General features: G+C 40.4%; 1 protein-coding gene across 1 annotated transcript in view; it reads left to right on the forward strand.

Moving 5' to 3' along the window:
• scube3 (signal peptide, CUB domain, EGF-like 3) overlaps positions 1 to 22,923 on the forward strand; it is a 145,312-nt gene that overhangs the window by 111,005 nt on the left and 11,384 nt on the right. Inside the window, exons 10-15 of the mRNA XM_036592098.1 lie at positions 8,387 to 8,503; positions 15,265 to 15,387; positions 16,825 to 16,929; positions 17,626 to 17,721; positions 19,987 to 20,103; positions 21,649 to 21,807. Coding sequence (XP_036447991.1) covers positions 8,387 to 8,503; positions 15,265 to 15,387; positions 16,825 to 16,929; positions 17,626 to 17,721; positions 19,987 to 20,103; positions 21,649 to 21,807 — 717 coding nt within the window. The remainder of the gene's footprint in view (positions 1 to 8,386; positions 8,504 to 15,264; positions 15,388 to 16,824; positions 16,930 to 17,625; positions 17,722 to 19,986; positions 20,104 to 21,648; positions 21,808 to 22,923) is intronic.

Genomic DNA, 22,923 nt, shown 5'->3' on the forward strand with positions numbered 1-22,923 from the left:
ACAGAGGAGATGGCCCGGCCACTTTGCTGAGCCGAGCTGCAGGTGTGGGGAATTAGAGCGAGAAAATCCTCAATTCCTCCCTCACCGGGGGAGCAGCCCTCTGCACACGGACACATCTGGAGGCTTCAGGAGAGCGCAAAGCAAACACACAGCCCACAGAGCAACAGCAGAGTGGAAACGCAGAAAACAGGAGGGACAACTGAAATGGAGGGAAGGAGGGAGAAAAGAATGAACGGAGAGAGTGAGAGGTTGAACAGGTCATCTGAACAGGCCCACTGGAGTCAAGGTGACCTTTGCCATCCCACACAAATGCAAGTGTTAGTGTGTAAATCTCTGACAGTGCTTTTAAACATACACTGAATACACAAATGTTTACACAGTACAGACAATAAAAAACACTACACTACACTAAGCTTTACATTCTCTACACATTTATTTTCAAGATGTGATCTATTTAAATAAAATCAAACCATGTTTTTTCCACATTTTATATTTTACATTTTAAAAAATGATCAAACACACATTACAGTGCACTTCTTCATTTTTTACACTTCTACTCTCTACGGTCATTAAGAGTCAAGAAGAACTTTGTCCATCCATCAGTGTGTAATAAAATAGCATTTCAAACCCAAGATTCACCATACATAATATCAGGTGACAGCTACAACGCTCCGGTTGAACTGTGGTTTGCATTCTCTGGAGTTATTGAGCATCACTGAACATCTTTGGGGCTGAGTTGGAGTGATAATGCTCCATTGAATACAGTCTGGATGAGTTTGAGTGGTGAAGCTCCATTAGACACCTCTGGCGTGGTCTGAACAGCACTGGGATGAGTTGAACACCTTTCGAGTGATGACACGCTACTTAACACCTTCGGAATGGGCTAAAGTGATGAAGCTCCACTGAACGATTTTGAGATGAGTTGGAGTGATGAAGCTTCATTAAACAGCCTTGAGATGAATTAGTGATGAAGCTCCGTTGAACACTTTTGGGATGGGCTAGAGTGATGAAGATCCGTTGAACCTCTTTAAGATGAGTTGCTATAATGCGGCTCAACTGAACACTTACGGGATGTGTTGAAGTGATTTAGCTTAAATGAACTTATTTGGGATGAGTTGGAGTGATGAAGCTCCATTGAAAACCTATGGGATGAGTTTAAGTAATTAAGCTTAGTTGAACGTATTTGGGATGAGTTGGAGTAAAGAAGCTCCATTAAACACCTTTGGGATGAGTTGATGTAAAGAAGGTTTATTGAACATCTTTGGGGTGAGTTGGAGTAAAGAAGCTCCATTAAATACCTTTGGGATGAGTTGATGTAAAGAAGGTTTATTGAACACCTTTGGGATGAGATGGAGTAAAGAAGGTCCATTGAACATCTTTAGGATGAGTTGGAGTAAAGAAGCTCAGTTGAACACCTTTGGGATAGGTTGGAGTAAAGAAGCTCCATAGAACACCTTTGGGATGATTTGGAGTAAAGAAGCTCAGTTGAACACCTTTGGGATAAGTTTGAGTAAAGAAGCTCCACTGAACACCGTTGGGATGAGTTGGAGTGAGAAAACTCCATTGAACACAGTTGGAGTGAAGAAACTCTGTGGTACACCTTTGGGATGAGTTGGAGTGAGGAAACTCTGTGGAACACCTTTGGGATAAGTTGGAGTAAAGAAGGTCTATTGAAAACCTATGGAATGAGAAGAAGTAATTAAGCTTAATTGAACTTATTTGGGATTACTTGGAGTGAGGAAACTCCATTGAACACCTTTAGGATGAGTTGGAGTAAAGAAGGTCCATTGAACACCTTTGGGATGAGTTGGAGTGATGAAGCTCACCTGAACACTTTTTGGATAAGTTAGTGTTGGAGAATGTTCCAGAAGCAGAGGTCTGAACACTTTGGTTCATGTAGTGTAGTAGCATAGATGGAACATTTCCGCAGTTGTAAATGTCGACAATCCAGAGAAACAAAAAGGCTATCAGCAAGGCCGTCAACAAGGCATATTGAGATAATCAAGCTTCTGGGATGTTTCCAGTCTTGGCGTTTTGACTGAGTGGTGTCTGTTCTCTTTCAGCCGTTTAGCTCTCCATCGTTCTGCCCCTGTCAGTTTCCCTGAGAAGATTTGGCTCTAGACGTGGTGTACTTGCAGTCACAGCTCATGCGTTTACACCCGGCCTGATTGCAGAAAGATTCTGGCATGTTTTTCCTCGCAGTCCTCCTCTCAAAGTCTAACTGGTTTATTTCATCATGGACAGATTTTTGTTGACCCTGTAGTTTAGATTCAATTTTGTTTGTTTGGGCTGGCCTGCTGGGCATTAATATAGACGCCTTCCTACACAGAGTAGCTGAGCTAAAACCATCCTGCCAATGTCTGCAACCACATACTCCTAACTGAGTCTCTCGCTGCTGTGTGCAATATATCTGTCAAACTGTGTAGGGAAAAGGACGGTTCACACAGGAGCCGCAAGCTTAGTTTTTCTTTCCTTTCTTCCTATGTATACTTAGAGTTATTTGGGCACTGCTGAATGACATTGTGGTAGCCTGAAAGCCATTATTTATGCAAGAGGTTTGCAGGCTCAGTTTGAATTTTGGCTAACTTTGTGATTGAGTTTGTTGTAAGGATCTCCAGCGGTGGCTGTAAAAACCCAACAGTCCTTTCCTCATATTAGCCGTATTATTTGGACAAGCATTTCTCCATGTCAGTTCTTAGGACCCCACAAAGCCCCATCATGGGCTTATGTAAACATAATAACCTAAGGCATATGTTTTCATAATCGTGATAAATGATGCTACGCTTTTCTGAGTATATCAAGGGTATCATCAGTACTTCTTGTCCTGCATGAAGTTGGCTGTACGTCCAGGTGGATAAGTCACATCCAGTCAGCCTGCAAGCAGCTCAATGTATGGCACAATTAACAATTAATTCAAACTGAACACAAACCATTTGTAATAATGGGTCTTCTTGTGAGGCGTTAATGTCAAATGTAACCAGGTATGTAATGGATTTTATTTTTTATCTGTTTTCCATTTTTCAAAAGCAGAAATTAGCATTGTCACAGATGTTTTTTCCTAGATTTTGACCAAGTTTTGGTATTTATTGCCCAAACTGAAGATCTAACTCTAGTGGTCATAGCGTTCAATCATGGACAAAACCCTGCTAAGGCTTACCCAGCATGCTTCTGTTCTCCACCCAGACTTTTCTCCATGACCTTCATTTGTTTTTTAACCAGGCTTAGGGTAAGACCATGGGAACGCTCAGTCATCAGTAGGTCGCTGATCTGAGTCCAGTTTTTCAGTCTGTCTTAAAATGATTCAGGTTGTAATTCAGGTTTGTAATTTAAATTGGGTGTCATCTGCTCAGGCTTTCCACAGCCGTGTCTGAGCATGGAGGAAGGGGTCTTAGGAGCAGGGGGTATCTGGGAGTTACCTCTGTTTGTGTGAGGCCTGCTATTGTTATCATGGGGAAGCGGTAGGTGTGGGCCGCCAGGGAAAACTCTTATCTTTAGCCTGTTCTCTACACAATGCACCGTAAGTGCACCCTGAGGTAAGAGGTCAGACAGATTGCTTAGCTCAGTGGTTTCCCAGCTTCAGTCCTCACTAATCCACAGCACTTCACTGTTTGTGTTTCCCTGCTCTCGCACACCTGATTCAACTCATCAGCTAATTATCAGGGAACCTTAAGGACTATCAGTTGTATTGGAGCAAGGAAACACTAGATGGGTCATAGTTTTGGAGTCGTCCACTGATTTAGCATTGAATTAGCTTTTAAGAGTCATATTACAGAAACCTCTTAAACTCTCAAATATTATCTGTTTAGTCTCCATGACAACTTCATTTTGGGACTGAATGTTGGACAGTAGCTATAACAAAATAGCATTTCTTTAGTTTATTATCTTCTCCTGTTTCCAGAAAACAAGAGTGGTGATGCACCGAAATGAAAGTCTCCTCGGATGCCACAACCCAGCTCATAAGATTATTTTCCCAGACCAAGCCTTTGCATAGACTAAAATGAATGTCTAATGGTGAATCACAGTCACAGTCCAAGAATAGGCTTAATCTATGTCCAGGAAACTGACCCTAGATATTTTCTTAGTTTGTGTTTAACAATCTGGCTGGGATTAACACTGCATTACACCAAGCTTTGTATCGAAGGAAAAAGCCCAGTGAATAGTATGCCACTCCAAATACCTGTTGGTATTCCAAACGCTTGCTGACTGTTTCAGATTGATTTCCTTCAGAAGACCAAGCTGAACTCAGTGTCGCACACTTGACCTTGTTAAGACCTTCTACTAAGGAGGTGGACTCCTCAGCCCAAACAGAGACGAGGCTTGAACCTCTGTTTGAATGCTCCGGGTGGAACATGTAAACAGAATACTTGCTTTATCTGGAGCGAGAGCAGCTCCCCAGGCTGCTTGGCCATCAGCAGCCCCCAGCTCCATCAATCAGGATAGGGCTTGTCCTTCGCCACCTCTCCGAATATCTGGACGCATTCCTTAGCCATCGCTAAACCTCACCCCTGCTGTCCTCAGCAGGCCATTCAGACTCGCCTTCTTATCTGATCATGCCCCCGTATCCTTAAACAGAGGCTGATAGAGCCCCTATCTCTGCTCTGTAAACAGTCCTGATGTTAGTTTTTCCTGAAAGTGCTATTGTTTCAAACTGGCAGTGGAAGGGAAACCGCTAAGTCTGAGATTAGTAAGTAACAAAGCTACCATAAGGAATTAGTATCGGAGGTGCCAAGGAACCAAGCTGGAATCTCTCTTTCTTTCTTCATGTCGCTCTTATTTTTTGTCCTCTCCTTTCTTAGTTCTTTCTTGCAGTTTACCTGCCTCTCTTGTCAATGATAACCATGATTGCTAGGACCCACTTAATGTGATGTGGTGAGATGAGTAGATGTGTTTTAGTGCCAGCCCTGTTCTCTGTCTATCTCCAGTATGTTCCTTGTGCTGGTTAGCACGTACACAGACCTACTGTCACCCATCCCGCATACTGCCACATACTCCAACTGGGCCTTTCCGAAAACAAGAAGCCCTTCTAGCAACGCTGCTAGATCTTCACCATCCTGCACTTTCCACTGGATTGTGGAGATCGTCATGCAGCACAGATAAGAGCACAACTAGGGCTGTGCGATATATCGTTTGTTAATCGCAATTGTGATCTTGGCCTTTGCAATATTGATATCGCAGGAAAGCTACGATATTCAAAACGGGACAGTGCTGTGACCATTCTGACCAACCTCAGATGTTCTGATGAGGTTTTGCGAGAGCTTGATTGAATCAAGACATTTGCGTGATCCACTGGCCGAGTCAGGTGGCTTCTCAGGCTGTACGAGAGGAAGTTTGGCAGACAGGCTGGTGTCCGTGTTAGGCAAAGACTGGCCATTCCTTCATGTCCTCTGCCTTGAAAACAAAGTGGACTATTTCAGATGTAACAGACTAGACAACGGAAGGTGATCAAGGGTCTGCTGCATTTTCATTTTCATTTGAAACGTGACTTCAACATCCCTTAACATTAGCGTAGTTTGTACTGTTTGAATCTTGCGTTATCTAGCCAGGCGCTGGGGACAACCTGCCCCATCACTGCCCCCTCCAGCCCTGAGAGAGACTTGTTTTTCTTTAGGAGGACCACCGCACACCTGGCATGGTTAGATCTTACCTTAGCATAGCACAGTGGCACAGCACAGCATCCAGTAGTGTCCTGATTGAATCAGGCATTCGTGTGGTCCACCTGCCGAGTCAGGCTGCTTCTCAGGCTGTATGAGAGGAAGTTTGGCAGTCAGTCTGGTGTCCATGTTAGGCAAAGACTGGCCATTCCTTCATGTCCTCTGCCTTGAAAGCAAAGTAGACTATAGACTATATCAGATGCAACAGACTAGACAACGAGCGGTGATCAGGGGTCTGCTGCGTTTTCATTTTCATTTGCAACGTGACTGAAACATCCCTGGCTCAGCCTTTCAGCTAAACAGACTAACGTTAGAGTGTTTTTTCACTGTTTGTATGTTGTGTTATCTGCGCTTATTTGCGTCATACCAGTGTAACAGTTTTGACAAAACTCAGATGAACCAGTGTACCGCTGCTATTCTGATGTCATGACAGCTCACATGCTAATTTTTGCTGTACTTAAATTACTTATCATAATATCAAACATTATGACATGACAAGTATCAGAAATGGTACTGGACATTTTCTGTCATGATAATTTGTGAAAGCATGTGGCATGTTTATGGCATAGCTGTGTCAATCATATCTAGCAGGGTTCAAATAAAGGGTAACACTTTTCTGTAGGGTACTGGTCATAAGGCTTCATGACACCTACATAAGCTTATCATGACAATTGACACAACTTTACATAAATGTTTATAAATGCTTATTTCAATAGGCAAAATTCGCTATAAAGGTTACATTTGCCAGTTTTGGTTTGAAGTTTGAACTGGTCTTTATGACAGATGACACCTGTTGGAATAATTATAAACAGTTATGTAGGGTTATGTCAGTTGTCATGAAAAGCTTATGTAGGTGTCATGTAGGCTCAGGAACGGCACCCTACGGTAAAGTGTTACCAAATAAAGTGTTACCTCAACTCTGGGATGTAGTCAAGTGAAGATTTGGACTGCAAGGAAGCAGCTGGAGCCCATTGGTTCTGAAATCCTGTCCATGGCGCCCTCCTTTCCTGCTGAACGCATGCCGGTCACTGTGGAGGTAACAATGACCAGGCTCTCTAAATGAATCTGCCAACAGATTGTAAAACACTTCTGATGAAGCTTGAACGAGCTACGCTGGACGAAATGGAGAACAAAAGGGAGTAATGAAGCATGTGCCCCATATTTCTTCCAAATTGAAATCTTTTAAAGTTACCTTGGCTTTGGAACCAGATGTTTTCCTCAGCACCACTCCAACAATGCTAGTATCGAATTCCCCCCAATGAAAAATTAGTCTAAAAGATTTTACAGATACCCTTGACTGAGGGATTCATGAAAGTGTTCTATAAAGAATACGTATTTCACGCAAACATTTACTGATGCAGCTGCCTGTCGGCTTCTACTGTATGTTGTTTTAAAGTTCAGGAAAACGTCAAAATGCTTATTTGTCAATTTACTCTACAGACACTCTGCAGCAGATAAAAGGTTGAAAAACGTTCAACCTAAAGAGTTTTCCTTTATCTGGGTAGTGCACAGGACCAGGACTGGATGAGTCAGATACCACCCATTATTTGTGTAATGTCCAGTCAAAACAGCACAAAAAGTATGAAAAGTTGATATAAAGTTGATATAAAGTTGATATAAAAAAGTTGCACAGAAACTTTAAGGGCTAAATATAATGTCACAATTTTATTTGACATCACATATTTAGTGTGTCCACTCTTTGCCTTTATTACAGCTTCCATTCTTTTCAGCAGGCTGGCTTTCAGTTTCAGTTTCAGCATCTTTTTTATCTTTTATCTTTTTTTTTTTAGATCTATCTATCTATCTATCTATCTATCTAATGAGAAGTACAGAAGAGAAGATGATACTGTAATCCTAAATCGTGATGTGATGGTCAGTGTGATGGACATTATCCAGTTATTTGAACTCTTTTTTGGTGATACTGCACAAGGTGGCAGTTTGATCCGCTGAAGCCCGTCTGGACACATTGCTGGATTGGGTTACTGCACATTCCTTCTTAAAGCGGGGGGTTGACGGCCGCGCTGGGGAAATCACTTCCACATGGCCTGAGGAAATAAGGACAAGGGGAGCCGTTTTAACAGTTCAGCTGTAGTGCAAAGCCGCACTGAGCTGTGTTAATGATCTGCTGTTAAACACTGATTATACACAAACTCGCTGTAATGGCATGATTGACAGCGGGCGGGAGAGCAAAGGCCGGTGGAGTATCGAAAATGGTTGATGCTCTAATTCCTGGGAGTCATTTACAGATATCCCCAAAACTCCCTGAATTTTTTTATCCAGTTAATTTAATAAAAAAAGAAAAGAAATTATTCACAATTATAAGATTTTTTAATTCACTTAATCAATTAAATAAAAAATAATAAAAAAATATTTTTCTTTGTTGTATTATTCTTTAAATTCAGATAATCATAAGTTAAATTGCATTAATTAATTAAATGTTTTTATTTTATCATTTAAAACACAATTAAATGAAAAGTAAATTTAAAAGTAAAAATATATATTTAATTTATATTTTATCTTTTTTTATCCAATTAATTAAAATTTAAACCCAAGTAATTCTTTAAAATCCAGTTAATTCTTAAAATAAATGAATGATTGATGACATCAAAAAATTAAGAAAAAAATAAATCACCTCAAAAGAGAACATTTCTCCACCTAATGTTCTCATGCGCTCATGCTCTCTATCTCTCTCTCTCTTTTCCTCTCTCTCTCTCTCTCCCTCTCTCTCTTTACAGACATAGACGAGTGCTCCTTTGACCGGACGTGTGACCACACCTGTGTGAATTCTCCGGGCAGTTTTGAGTGTCACTGTCATAAAGGCTACGTCCTGTATGGAGTCGCTCACTGTGGAGGTAAGACACACGTTACTTTAGAGCTTAGCTTAGCCGGGCACTGGGGACAACCTGCCCCATCACTGCCCCTTGCAGCCTGAGAGAGACTTGTTTTCCTTTAGGAGGACCACTGCACACCTGACGTGGTTAGGCCTTACTTTAGCACAGCACAGTGGGCAAATCCAATAATGTCTGATTCATGTTTGCTGTTGTATTTCCTGCACATCATGCTCAGCCATACATTAACCTATGGGGCTCCCTTTACATCAGTGGATGAGGTAGAGGGGGTTGATAAACTGTGCATCAACAGAGGCTACAGTCTCTAATCACTCCAGCAAGGTCTCAGTTGTGAGAGTTCCCTACTGACCACACTGTGCCAACCAGCCCCTCATACGTATAGGTTCGCTCTGCAGCCTGACCACAGACACACGACGGGCTCTTATATGGTGGGTGTTTCTGATAAAATGGCCAGTGAGTGAAGCTACAGTGTAGGTGTTTCTAATAAAGTGGCACCTCAGTGTATATCAGCAGAGGAAATGTGTCCGTGCTGCTGAGCGGTAAGCAGCTGGTGTGGCTGGGTGATGTAACCAAGGGTAGGAATGTGTGTCTGCGGGCCGGGCGAAGGCGCTGAGGCAGGAGCGAATGTTTATGGACGGATTAAAGAGCAGTTTGAGGGCGACGGCCGCTGATAGCGTGTGAATGAGTCACCGAGTGCGTGCAGGAAGACAGACGGGCGGCCTGGCACAGACTCGGAGCAGCTCAGGCACTGTTAAAAGCCCGGCTGTGATGAATGGAGCTCTCCACATGTCTGTCCACACTCGTCCAGCATTCAGATAAGAGGAGGTTTCCCACAGGAGGCCTTTCAGCAGGGAAGGAGATGCTGATGTAGCAGAAACCTCGTGCGGCTCGAGATGAAGTCTAGAGTTACTGTCGCTGTTCCTCTACTGTTTAAATATAATGACATAATTATATGATTACAAAGTTACATAATGAGTTACATTCACAGTCGGGGTCTGCGCCTGACTCCGTACTGTTTGTTTCAGTGTCAGTCAGGGTGTGTTGTTTGCTGCAGGTCAGAGCGGGTACAGCCGAACTCAGGGACATTTTGTGTAATATTAGGCCGAATATTTCTCAAAATTCATAATAATAATGTTTTTGTACCATAAAAGTAACCGTTGAAGTGCAGCTTCCATATAGTGAGGTTACAGTTAATTCTGCCAGAACAGCTCAGCTCCTTTTCGTAATCACACTTATTTTACTGTGTATATCGCTGCTGTTGGAACAAAACCTCGTATCTACATTTTTGTCGTTTTTCAGTTTTTGACATAATTGGAAAATACCTGTTGCGTTTTATATTGTACGTAAATTTCATGATGATTGAACCAAAAGGATTGACCTGAAATGACATGGAGAAAAGTCCGGCTCCATTCACTTACATTGAAAGTAAAGAATGTTTTTTCCTTCTCCTGTAAAATTACCATTTTGGAGATACGACGTTTTGAACAACGCAAAACTGCTTTCAATTAACAGTGTTTTTACTCGATTTGACTTTTGTAGCGACTGTTACAGCTGAAACCCCTCAGTCTGTTACAGTTAAAATCTCTCTCTCTCTCTGTCTCTCTCCCTCTATCTCTTCTTCTATTTCTGTCTCTCATTATTTCTCGTCTTTCTCTCTCCCCCCTTTCTCATTCTCTCTCTTGTCCTCTCTCTGTCTTTCACCATCTTTTGTCTCTATCTGTCTCTTTCTCTCAATCTCTCTCTTTCTGTCCATTTCTTTCAGTCTTTCTCTCTTTCAGACTCTCTATTTCTCTCTTTCAGTCTCTGTCTTTCAGACTCTCTCATTCTGTCTCTCTCATTCTGTCTCTCTCTATTTCTCTCTTTCAGACTCTCTCTCTGTCTCTCTCAATCTCTCTCACTTTTAGCCTCTGTCTTTCAGTCTCTCTCAAGCTCTCTCTCTTTCAGTCTCTCTCAAGCCCTCTCTCTTTCAGTCTCTATTTCAGTCTCTCTCAATCTCTTTCTCTTTCAGTCTCTCTCTATTTATCTCTCTTTCAGTCTCTCTCTTTCAGCACCTCTCTTTCAGACTTTCTTTCAGTCTCTCTCTTTTTCAGTCTCTGTCAACCTCTCTCTCTCTCTTTCAGTCCCTTTCTCAATCTCTCTGTTTCTCTGTCTCACTCTCTTTGTCTGCCACTCTCTCTCTCTCAGTCTCTCTCTCTCTCTCTCTTTCTCTCTCTCTCTCTCTCTCTCTCTCTCTCTGAGGCGTGTCTGTTCAGGGTGGTAAAGACAGCTATTAATGTTTACTAAGAATAAATATCTTTTTACTCGTCTTTTTTCCTCCCTTGTTCCCCCTCTCCTCCCCCTCTGGAGCCGTGTCTCAGAGGCATGAACAGTTGTTGATACAGGAGGTCAATGGAGGTGTCAATCAAAGCAACGTTTTTCTTTCTCTCCCTCTGCGCTCCCTCGCTCCGGAGATTAATGAGAGTTCCGAGGGCAGACAGAGAAAGAGGAAGCGCAGAGTCAGAGGTGCTCGTCTGGAGAGAGGAGGAAAAAAAACGAGGGAACACAAAGAGCACAGAAACCAAAGCAGCTCAGCCAGAGAGATCTTTATTCACTGCCTCTCTCTCCCTCTCTCTCTCCCTCTCTCTCTGCCACTCTCTCCCTTTCTCTCTCTCCCACTCTCTCCCTCTCTCTCTCCCTCTCTCTCTCTCTCTCCCCCTCTCTCTCTCTCTCTCTCTCTCTCTCTCTCTCCCACTCTCTCCCTCTCTCTCTCTCTCTCCTTCTCTCTCTCTCCCACTCTCTCCCTCTCTCTCTCTCCCTCTCTCTGTCCAGGTTTAACTCAAAGCAAATCCTTTTATTCGCTTAAACGCTCTTTTAACGTCTTTTTCTTGGCCTCCTTCAGAATCACTCCATCAAACTTTACTCTCTCTCTCTCTCTTTCTTGCTCTCTCTCTCTTTCTACCTCACTCATTTTTTTTCTCTTTCTCTCTTTTTCTCTCCTTTTCCTTTCTTGTTTTCTTTCTCTCCCTCTCTCTCTCCATTTCCTTTTGTCATTTTCGTCTTTCCCTTTCCCTTTCTCTCTCTTTCTTTTGCTCTCTCTTTCTCCTTCACTAATTTTTATCTCTTTCTCTCTTTCTCTCCTTTTCCTTTCTCGTTTTGTCTCTCTCTCTTTCTCCCTCACTCATTTTTATCTTTCTCTCTCTCCTTTTCCTTTCCGTTTTCTCTTTCTCTTCCTCTCTTTCTCTCTTTCCCTCTCTCCATCTCCTTTTGTTGTGTTCTCGCTCCTTCTCTTTCTCTCTCCTTCTCTCTCCATCTTCTTTTGTCATTTTCTCACTCTCCCTTTCTCTTTCTGTCTCTCTCTCTCTTGCTCTCTCTCTTTTTCCCTCGCACATTTTTATCTGTCTCACTCTCCTTTTCCTTTCTTGTTTTCTCTTTCTCTCCCTCTCTCTTTCTATCTATCCCTCTCTTCCTGTCTCTCTCTTTCTCTCTTTTCCTCTCTCTCTCTCTCCCTATCACTTGAACTTTGCTTTGCACCTGATTTTACTTACTGAAAACTGAACTGTGCTTTTATTTATTTATTTATTTATTTATTAAGCTGTTTGTTTTTATGTGCTGGTTTAAGGGCGGAAATGGCCTGGTGTGACTTTTACACACCGTAGCGAGGTGTGTTTACAATAAAGTGTTGTTAAAAAGTCCAAAAAAGTCTCCCTATCACTCTCCTTCTTCTCCCTCGCTTTCTCTTTTTCTCTCTCTGTCTCTCCTTCTTTTACTCTTTTTCACTGTATTTGGTCCACCTGCCTTGTCTCTACACTCACTGCCCATTTTATCAGCTTCATTGTTTCTCTGCGTACTTTGTTAGCCCCCTTTTACTCTGTTCTTCAGTGGTCAGGACCCCCACAGGACCACCACAGAGCAGGTACTATTTAGGTGGTGGATCATTCTCAGCACTACAGTAACACTGACGTGGTGGTGGTGTGTTAGTGTGTGTTGTGCTGGTATGAGTGGATCAGACACAGCAGTGCTGCTGGGGTTTTTAAACACTGTGTCCACTCACTGTCCACTCTATTAGACACTCCTACCTTGTCAGTCCACCTTGTAGATGTAAAGTCAGAGACGATAGCTCATCTGCTGGTGCACAGTTTGTGTTGGTCATCCTGTAGTCCTTCATCAGTGGTCACAGGACGCTGCCCACAGGACGCTGTTGGCTGGATATGTTTGGTTGGTGGACTATTCTCAGTCCAGCGGTGACACTGAGGTGTTTAAAAACTCCAGCAGCACTGCTGTGTCTGATCCACTCAGACCAGCGCAACACACACTAACACACCACCACCACGTCAGTGTCACTGCAGTGCTGAGAATGATCCACCACCCAAATAGTACCTGCTCTGTGAGGGTCCATGGGGGTCCTGACCACTGAAGAACAGGGTAAAAGGGGGCTAACAAAGTACGCAGAGAAACAGATGGACTACAGTCTGTAATTGTAGAACTACAAAGTGCACCTATATAGTAAGTGGAGCTGATAAAATGGACAATGAGCGTAGAAACAAGGTAGCTAGTATAGATTAAAGTTGAAAATCCACACTTTGAACAAACTTTCTCTGCTGAGAATGAATTAACATAGAATGACCTCATACTTTTATTATCACTGTTTATACCTTCAACTTAAAGAACCTCCTTACAACGTAAACCTTCAGAACCAGTTAAAGGTCATTCCCAGACTTTCCAGGCCAGGAGTCTTTATTTTTTAGTGCGTCTTTAGTGCGTCTTTATTTTTAAGTGCGTCTGAGGTTGGGGGAGATAAACACAGCGGGGGTGGGGGGTCGGAGGGGGGTGCAGAGGGTCGATGAGGAAATGCATCGCAGTGAAAACACATCAGCTCTGGCTCGGACTTCAAAGCAGGCTGATTGAGTAAAGGTGGAAAACGCGTTAGTGTTGGTGTGAAATGACTGAGGAGGAGACGCTGCCAGTCCTGCTGCTTCAGCCGAACAGCTTCATACACGTCACTAATGTGCACACAGAGCAGCGCTGAGAAACACGGCTGTAACAGGTTCTCTCAGACAAGCAAAGGTCTCTCTCTCTCTCTCTCTCTCTCTCTCTCTCTCTCTCTCTCTCTCTGTCTCTCTCTCTCTACCTCTCTCCCTTTTCCCCCCTTTCTCTTTCTTTCTCTCTCACTCTCTCTTACTGTATCTCTCTATCTCTGTCTCTCTTCCTCTCTCTCTCTTTGTCCCTCTTTCTTTTCCTTTCTCCCTCATTCTCTTTCTCACTCCCTCACTCTTACTTTATTTCTCTTCCTCTCTTTCTTTCTCTCTCTCCCGCTTTCCCTTTTTCTTTGTTTCTCTCTCCCTCTCTCTTACTTTATCTCTCTCTTCCCCACTCTTTTTCTCCTTCTCTCTTGCTTTATCTATCTTTCTTCCCCCCTTTCTCTTTCTCTTTCCTTTTCCCTGTCTTCCTCTTTCTCTTTTTCTCTTTTTCTCCTTCTCTCTTGCTTCATCTATCTTTCTTCCCCCCTCTCTTCCTCTTTCTCTTTCCTTTTCCCTCTCTTCCTCTTTCTCTTTTTCTCCTTCTCTCTTGCTTTATCTATCTTTCTTCCCCCTCTCTTCCTCTTTCTTTCCTTTTCCCTCTCTCCCTCTCTCTCTTTCTCTTTTTCTCTCTTCCCCCCTTTTTTCTTACTTTATTTTTTATCTTTCTCTTTAACCTCTCTCTCCTTCTTTCCCTCACTTTTACTCTGTCCCTCTATCTCTCTCGTTCTCTGTCTCTCTCTCATTCTCTTTCCCTCACTTTTACTTTCTCTCTCTCTCTCCCTCTCTCTCTCATTCTCTCTCTCTATCTCTCTCTCTCTTGTTCAGTCTCTCTCTCTCATTCTCTTTCCCTCACTTTTACTTTCTCTCTCTCCATCTCTCATTCTCTCTCTTGTTCAGTCTCTCTCTCTCATTCTCTCTCTCTCTCTCTCTCTCTTTCTCTTTCCCTCACTTTTACTCTTTCTTTCTCTATCTCTTTCTCAGTCTCTCTCTCTCTCTCTTTCTCAGTCTCTCTCTCTCTTATTCTCTCCTTTTTTCTCCTCACTTTTACTTTCACTTCCCTCTATCTCTCTCTCTCTCTCTCTCTCTCTCTCTCTCTCTCTCTCTCTCTCTCTCCCCCTCTGTCCGTCAGTGGAGGGTCTGTTGGTTAGTGTTGAATAAATAGAGGTGATTGTGGTTGTTTATTGGTGTGACTCTCTAATGTAGTTATATGTAAAGCAAAATGAAAATGTTTCTTTAAACCACAGAAACGCAAGCAGCTGTTACTGCATCTCACAATAAGCAAAACAGCGACAGCTAACCAGACATATTTCAAACAGAGAAGTTGAGAAAACTGTGCAAAGTGATACTGTATTAAATCACATACAGCAAAATCACAAAGATAAATCACTGAATCAGCCCAGCGGTCAGATAGATCACCTCCTACACTCAACACACCGGACACAAGTCCTCAACCTGGTCCACTTTTGTCCACTTTTATTTTATTAAAAAATGAAATCATTTTAAATATCTAATATTCTCATTTTGAGATGGTTTAGGAAAATTCTAAGATTGTTTATTACTATCATTATTATTACTATTTTTTTTAAATATTATTTTGATAATATTTTTCACTTGTTTTGAGTGAATTTCTTACCATGTTGGCAGATAATTGTCCTTGTTTCAAACATATTTTTTAAAATAAGCTAAATTATCTGTGGGTACAGTGAGATAGTAACATGACTGCAGAGCTGATCTGATAGGTTTGTTGTTGTTGTTGTTGATTTTCAGACATTGACGAGTGCAGTATAAACCGCGGCGGCTGTAAGTACGGCTGTGTGAACACACTGGGCAGCTACGAGTGTACCTGCCCACCAGGACACAAACTGCAGTGGAACAGGAAGGACTGCATTGGTATGGCTGCACTGACACCTAGTGGCCACCTTGGACATTACATCAGAGTGGGATTAGCCACTGAGCAGGAGATTCAGACTCTCTCAGTTTCCTGAACTTTTCTAGTGTATAATAATTAGTTCAGATTCAGTTAGAGTCAGTTAGAGCCTCAAGATTTACTCTCTAAAGTGATTTATAGACTGAATGTTAGAGCAGAAAAGCATGATGTTGGAATTATTTGACTCAAACTAATCTGTTAACGTATGGAGTCCCATTCCTGACAGACACAGGAGAAAAACATCAACTGTTCAGCATTTTGAGAAATTAAGTCATTATTTTGAGATACTAAGTCAACATATTGAGAAAATACATTATTTTTGAGGTACTAAGTCAATATGTTGAAAATATAGGTCATTATTTTGAGATAGTAAGTCTACATTTTGAGAGAATAAGTCATTATTTTGACATACTAAGTCAATCATTAGAATATATAGGTCATTATTTTGAGATACTAAGTCTACATTGTGAGAAAAAAAGTCATTATTTTGAGATATGAAGTCAACATAGTGAGAAAAAAGTCATTATTTAAAGAAAATAAGTCATTAATTTAAGATACTAAGTCAACATTTAGATAAATTAGTCATTATTTAGAGAAAATCAGTCATTAATTTAAGATACTAAGTCAACATTTAGATAAATTAGTCATTATATAGAGAAAATAAGTCATTAATTTAAGATACTAAGTCAACATTTAGATAAATTAGTCATTATTTAGAGAAAATCAGTCATTAATTTAAGATACTATGTCAACATTTCGATAAATTAGTCATTATTTAGAGAAAATAAGTCATTAATTTAAGATACTAAGTCAACATTTAGATAAATTGGTCATTATTTAGAGAAAATCAGTCATTAATTTAAGATACTATGTCAACATTTCGATAAATTAGTCATTATATAGAGAAAATAAGTCATTAATTTAAGATACTAAGTCAACATTTAGATAAATTAGTCATTATTTAGAGAAAATCAGTCATTAATTTAAGATACTATGTCAACATTTAGATAAATTAGTCATTATTTAGAGAAAATAAGTCATTAATTTAAGATACTAAGTCAACATTTAGATAAATTGGTCATTATTTAGAGAAAATAAGTCATTTTAAGATACTAAGTCAACGTTTTGAGAGAATAAGTCATTATTTTGAAATGTTAAGCCCATATTTTGACAGACTGCTTCCAGAAACGAGAAGGAGAATGAAAGTGTGATGTTTTCTCCTCTGTCTGCAGGACTGACCCTTCATAGTTGCTGATCTGTTCTAAAGGCCTTTGCCTGTCTGTCTGTTTATATTGAAGTGTGCTCCTTACTGATTAATACTTTGTACTGAAGTGTGTTTTGTTGATTAATATGAAATCATTGCTGTCTAAAGTGTCTAAGTGCGTTTTCTGTGGTCACAGAGGTGGTGAAGTGTGCGTCCAGTCTGGTGGCTCCTAAAGCCACGCTGTCCTGCAGCAAGACGGGCTGCTCCCTCACCTGTGCGTCTAAAGCGCACTACCTGGCAGGTACACACTGCAGAAACACCTTTCTGAAACTATGAGCCCCACGCCAGTCTCCAGTGATTTAAGGCATCTGCTTATCTTAAAGGGGAATACCACCAATTTTTAAAAATTCCGGCATAATTCCATTGTTGAGCAGTAAACCGTGTCATTCAGAGTAGTTTGATGTGAAACGGTTTCATTGTAGAGAAACTTACTGTCTCAGATTTCTTTACAGTGGTGGTGAAAGGAACCCGGGGGTCGCAATATCTGCAACACGAATATAACCATTTTATTTACTATCTGAAATGACCAGTAAACCTACATGTGTCTTCTGTGAGACTTCTGTGAGGAGCTTTTAGTGGCATTAAACTCTTCAGACGCTTGGTTCCTACCACCACCACTGAGAACAATTTGGATTCTGTAAGTTACTCTAGAATCAAACCACTGTGAATGACTTTGTTTTCATCATAAGGAATTGACTTATGTACACATTTTGAGCATTCAGTGGAATTCCTATTTAACTCAGCTCTAATAAGCTTGCGTTTTCTGTGTTTATACACTCTGAAGTTATATGACTACGCTATAGTACAGTCAATTTTGATTTATTACTGTATAACAGAAAAAGTTTATTGTCAGTATTCTGATATTATAATCATTTGAGTTTGTTTAACAGGATATAATGTGCTTGTACTCATTACGCACACTGTGCTCTTTCTGCAGAGTCTGACAGCAGTTACTCTGTTAGCTGTGGAGTTCCTGTACTACGAGGCAAAGGCCAAAGCAAAGCTAACTCCAGCAACAGCCAAGGCTGCATAGGTATCAGCTGAACAACACACTCATCATGTTCTCCAGTTGACCCTTGTGTGGTGTTCAGGTCTGTAGGACCCATTTTCAGTGTTTACCAAACAGTGAACAGTGTCTTCACACTGTTCACCCCCCACACATTTACATTACACATGGTGTTGGGGAATGGAAGTGTGAAGGTGCTGTGTCCTTCACTCTGTTCTGCTCCTACATGGTCTGCTGTTAGTGTGTGTGTGTCTGTGTGTGTGTTTGTATATGTGTGGGTGTGTGTGTGTGTGTGTGTGAGGGTGGACAACATAGACAGGCTGCTGATTGGCTACAGCTGCTAAAGGAGAACCCTACGCTGGCCACTCGTGATATTTTAAACATGGTATTGTTACATAAATTGTTATGACTGTATTGATTTAAAAAAAAACAATAATGTGGTGGGTCCACCAGACCACTGAGTAACAAACACATCAACACCACACAAGGGTTAAACTGACCTGGACAAATCTGTACTCATTATAAGCATTACCTTTCTTCCTCTTCAATGCACTCAATAAGAATAAAAATCATTGTTCTCAATGGGCCTCATTCACCAGTATCTTCCTATGTTTTTTCATAAATGTGTTCCTGAGAAGGTCCTAAGAAAAAGTCTGCGTCAGATTCATGACATGTTCTTAAACTGTAGAACTGTTCTCACCTTTGTGTTCTTGAGTGTGTTTAGATTCTGTTCTTACCTAAGAACAAATCCCAAATAAGAAAACACTGGTGAATGTCAGAATCTTCGTGAAAAGTGAGTAAGTGGGTTTTAAGATGAAATTCTTCTTAAGAACAGCTGGTAAATGGACCTTTTTTCAGCCATGTTTGTTCCATCATGTTTGCAATACTCAGAAAACTAATAATAGTTAAAAAAAAAGACAAAAATAAGACACAAAATGCAGCCTTTGCGTTATGGCACATTTATATTTTATGTTTTATTTTTTTCCAGTATGTTCAACTCAGCAAATAAACAGGAAATTGTGCCCTAAAATGACATATTTAAGTGAGTTCTGTGTAGAGGACAAATATAGCACTGAAATATGGCATTTTTCTGCAAAGTTTTATTTGACCAGGAGCACCCAAACTTTTGCATATGACTGTATTCTTTACAAAAGTATAGCAATGTAACATTTTTTGCCGGATCGTCCACCCCAAATGTAACGTGATTGGTCATTATTATTAGTTTATTATTAGTGATGCGCTGAATTGAAAACCCTTCACTGAAACCAAAACTGGAATTCAGGACACACTGAGCCAAACGTGAAAACTTAAAGAAAGCATTTTAATATGTAGTTTGCCACGTTTTTCATGCTTTTTAACGTTATAATGCTGATGATGTTCACTGTCCAGCAGTCTGAGGTTTTTCCACCAGGGGGTGCTGTGAGCGTGCAAGTGTCTTAAGAGTAGAATTTCTTTAAAGGTGCTGTGTGTAAGATTCAGTGTCGTCTACTGGTGAGGTTGCAGATTGCAACCAGCTCACCCCTCGCTTTCCAAGCGTGTAGTAATACCTGTGGTGGCTGCTGAGTTTTCACTTCTTTGACGATGAGGATTCACCCTCCAGAGCTTTTTCTTGTTCTAAATAATAAATATGATTCTTCATTTGTCAAAATGTGGGTTCTCAAACTTTTCACAACACAAAGTGGTTAACCAGCACCAGCAGCAACCACTGATTCTTCCTCTGTCTGCATCTTCCAGCTGGTGCTACAGCGGCACCAAATTCAAGCTTCCGCTTCAATGTAAAAACAGGAAAGATGTTCTCTAGAGCAGTGTTTGGTTTGTCTGTTGTGCTGTAGAAACATGGCGGCCTCTGTTGGAGGAGGACCCGCTCCCTGTGTAGATATGAAGGGCTCCTTCTAAGCTAACGAAAACACAGTGATTCGTAGTTACAGGTGATTATACACTGATGAAAACATGGTTTTTATAAACTATATTCCATTTATGCTAATAGACCCTCCTAAATCTTACACACTTCACCTGTAAATCAGTTAATGCTAAAAAGAATGCAAGTCACAGACAGAGTGAAACCGAGGTCTCTGTTGATCTTCTACTGTTCCAACTGTTTGAATGAATGAAACAGCATTTTTAATCTTTAATTTCTCATTTTCATTTTCATTCAAATTATTTATTAAATTGATTAAATTTTTGGCTGAAATTTTTGGTGTCTAAACTTTTGTTGCACCCCTTTTAAATGTATTTGATGAATGGGCTTTGTTTGTAAAAGAGGAAGCTAATGCTGTGTTTGTTTGTCTGTAGAGACTCTGGCTCCTCCAGTGAAGCAAACAGCCTCGTTCCGAATCAAAAACGCCAAGTGCCACCTGCACCCCAAACTCAGGGGACGAGCAGAGGACGGAGGCAGGCAGATTGGACCAGGTAAGAGGTCACAGTTCACAAACTGGGGCCTACAAACATACTGAACATGGTTGAATTAAGAGGACATTGTAGTTTTAATAACTGTTTACAACTTTAGTCAAAATAAAAGAGATTGAGTTAACTAAAAAGTTTAACTGTGTCATGTCACCTTTCATTTTATATTGTAACACCTGTTGAAATAACCGTATAGTGATACAATCACAACATGATCTCTTGCAGCCCTTGTACTGATAGCGGTTTATTTCCAGCCTGTTACAGTGAATGAAAAGGTTTTTATAATTTAGATAACTTGACTTAACTTATCCAGTAAGTACTATTCAGTAACTTCTGTTAATCATACAGTACGTTTTATGTACATGACTAATATGCAGAGTTGTGTGCAAAAGTTTTGGCACCCCTTGGTCAAAGTACAGTGCTCTCTACATTTTAATACACAACTACTGTTTATTTGCTGAATTTTACATTTTGGAGGGGGGGAATAAAACATAAACTTTGGCCTGTGAAAAAGTTACAGCACTTTTTATTTTTTATCGTTTTATTTTTTTACATGTTCAACTCAGCAAATAAATAGAACTTGTGCACTAACACATGCAGAAAAATACCATATTTAACTGTGTTCTCTGTAGATGATGTAATTTGACCGGAGTGTTCAAACGTTTGCATACACTGAACGTTGAAGTGCTTCTCAGAGTTTAACGGGTTAACTGTTTACAAGGGCCTAATGAGTTAATGGTGTAACAATTCATTCATGTTTTCAGTGCATTGATTGGAATTCCTACACAACTGTGCCCTCGTAAAATTAAATAGATAAATGGTCTAAAATAGATTTGGATGGTGCCCTATAGATGATCTACAGATGCTTATATTCTTAACATATTGTCTTGTGATACTCAGTTGATTATCAACAGCATTAGGGATTAGATTAGGTTGAGGAGTAGGTGTAGGTTTAACCTTGAGGTTAGGTTTAGGATAAGGGAATGATTTAATAGAATCTTTCACACGCAACTTTAAGTTCAGTTGCACTTAATAGATATTTTGTTGAATGTTAGTTAAAGATAGACTGAGCATCTTCGAAGCATCTACAGTGGACCATCCAGATAAAATGTTACTAAATATCAAAATTGAATGAATCACACAGCCCTGTTTGATATGTCATTCTCTGAAGACTTCAGTGCCTTTTGGCACAAGAGTGGCTCAGACAGTGTTCACAACCTATATGGAGGAAATAAACATTACTAAAGTAATTTGACTGGTTGCATTTTTTGCCTGATAAATTTTAAGGGCAGTCTTATAGGAATACTTTTAATGCATTATATTATTTCTTAAAGAAGCTCAAATCATTTGTTTTAGTGTACTGAGTTGAATCAGATTGTTCTTAACTTAAAATACATCACTTTTTAATCAAATTCATCTTTCAACTGTCAGCTCAAAAATTTACATGGTTATTAATGGCTTAATAGCTCAAATTAGCGGATCGTTTGTTGCCTTTCTGTTAGCACGTGTGTTTCTCAGTGTGTTGATGATGCCTGACTGTGTGGCCTACAGGTGGTCAGCTGTGCAACAACTGTCAGGTCACCTTCGTCAACCTGAAGTGTGACTCCTCCAAGAAGGCCAGAGGGCGGCGCACGCGTAACCCGTCAAATAAAGAGATTACACGCATCACTCTGGAGCTGGAGGCAGAGGTTAAACCGGGGGACACTACCGGTGAGACCACAGCATAGCATTAAACACACCCTCTCAGAATGGACACTGGAGGAACAGTTAGTGAATGTGCATTGTAGGTCAAAATTAGGGATACTCCACTGCAGGATGGTTGAGAGGCGAAGCCTAAGGCTCATCACAGTAACAAAAACACTATGCAGTTTCATAATGATTAGCCCTTAATCATAGCTCATTAAAACAAATGGAGAAATTCTGTTGAAAGTGCAGATTCTAAACTTTTAATCCACACTGCATTTGTGTTTGTAAGTAGAAAAGGAGATATTTTATCACGAATTCAGTTTGATAAAAAAGTTATTGTTGCAGAATCCTTTATATTTTTGTCATTAAAACAGTGTGACTAGATTATTTTGGTACGATTCAGAACTGTTTTTATTTCAAATTTATTTCCCAGTAGTGGAATATAAAAAAAATACACCACATATTTTTGGTTGTGAAGCCATGAACTCATAGACCTGGCTTGTAACTCACTTGCTCACGTTTAGCAGGCTGAAGATCCTCCACAAGGGGGCACTATTAACATAAATGTAGTTTTTGGTGCTTAAAGAGTGGTGCTATATATCACTAACACTGTGTCCCTGTTATTCTTTTATTAGTTTGAAATTAGAACAGGAATTTTATTTGGACTAAAATGCAAGCATCTTATATTATTATATAAATTCTTAATTACATTATGCATATTTATTTATTTAGTGTAGTATGTTGTCCCTGTCAGAGCATATCTTGAGAATTTGAAAATGTCCTTTACAATGTGATACAATTTTATGATTGGACCAATAGAAATTCTCCCAAAATCTTGTTCCGTTCACAGTTAAGAATCCTTATTCCTTCTCCAGTTAAGTTACCGTTTTGGAGAGACGAGGTTGTGAAAATAAGTAAATACACCCTCTACAAACCTAAATATGGTATTGTACTGCAAATTTTAGTGCACAATTTCTCTTTATTTGCTGAGTTTAACATGTTGAGAAGTACTAAAGTATAATCATAATCAATCAATCATATTTGATTATAATATTCCAAAGCTGATGCAGCTAAATTGGTGCCAACCCCTCCTATAACAGCCTAAAAAAGAGGGGAGGGTCCTTTTAGATGGTGATTCAC

The sequence above is a fragment of the Colossoma macropomum genome, unplaced genomic scaffold (assembly GCF_904425465.1).
Source record: "Colossoma macropomum unplaced genomic scaffold, Colossoma_macropomum, whole genome shotgun sequence".
NCBI lineage: Eukaryota > Metazoa > Chordata > Actinopteri > Characiformes > Serrasalmidae > Colossoma > Colossoma macropomum.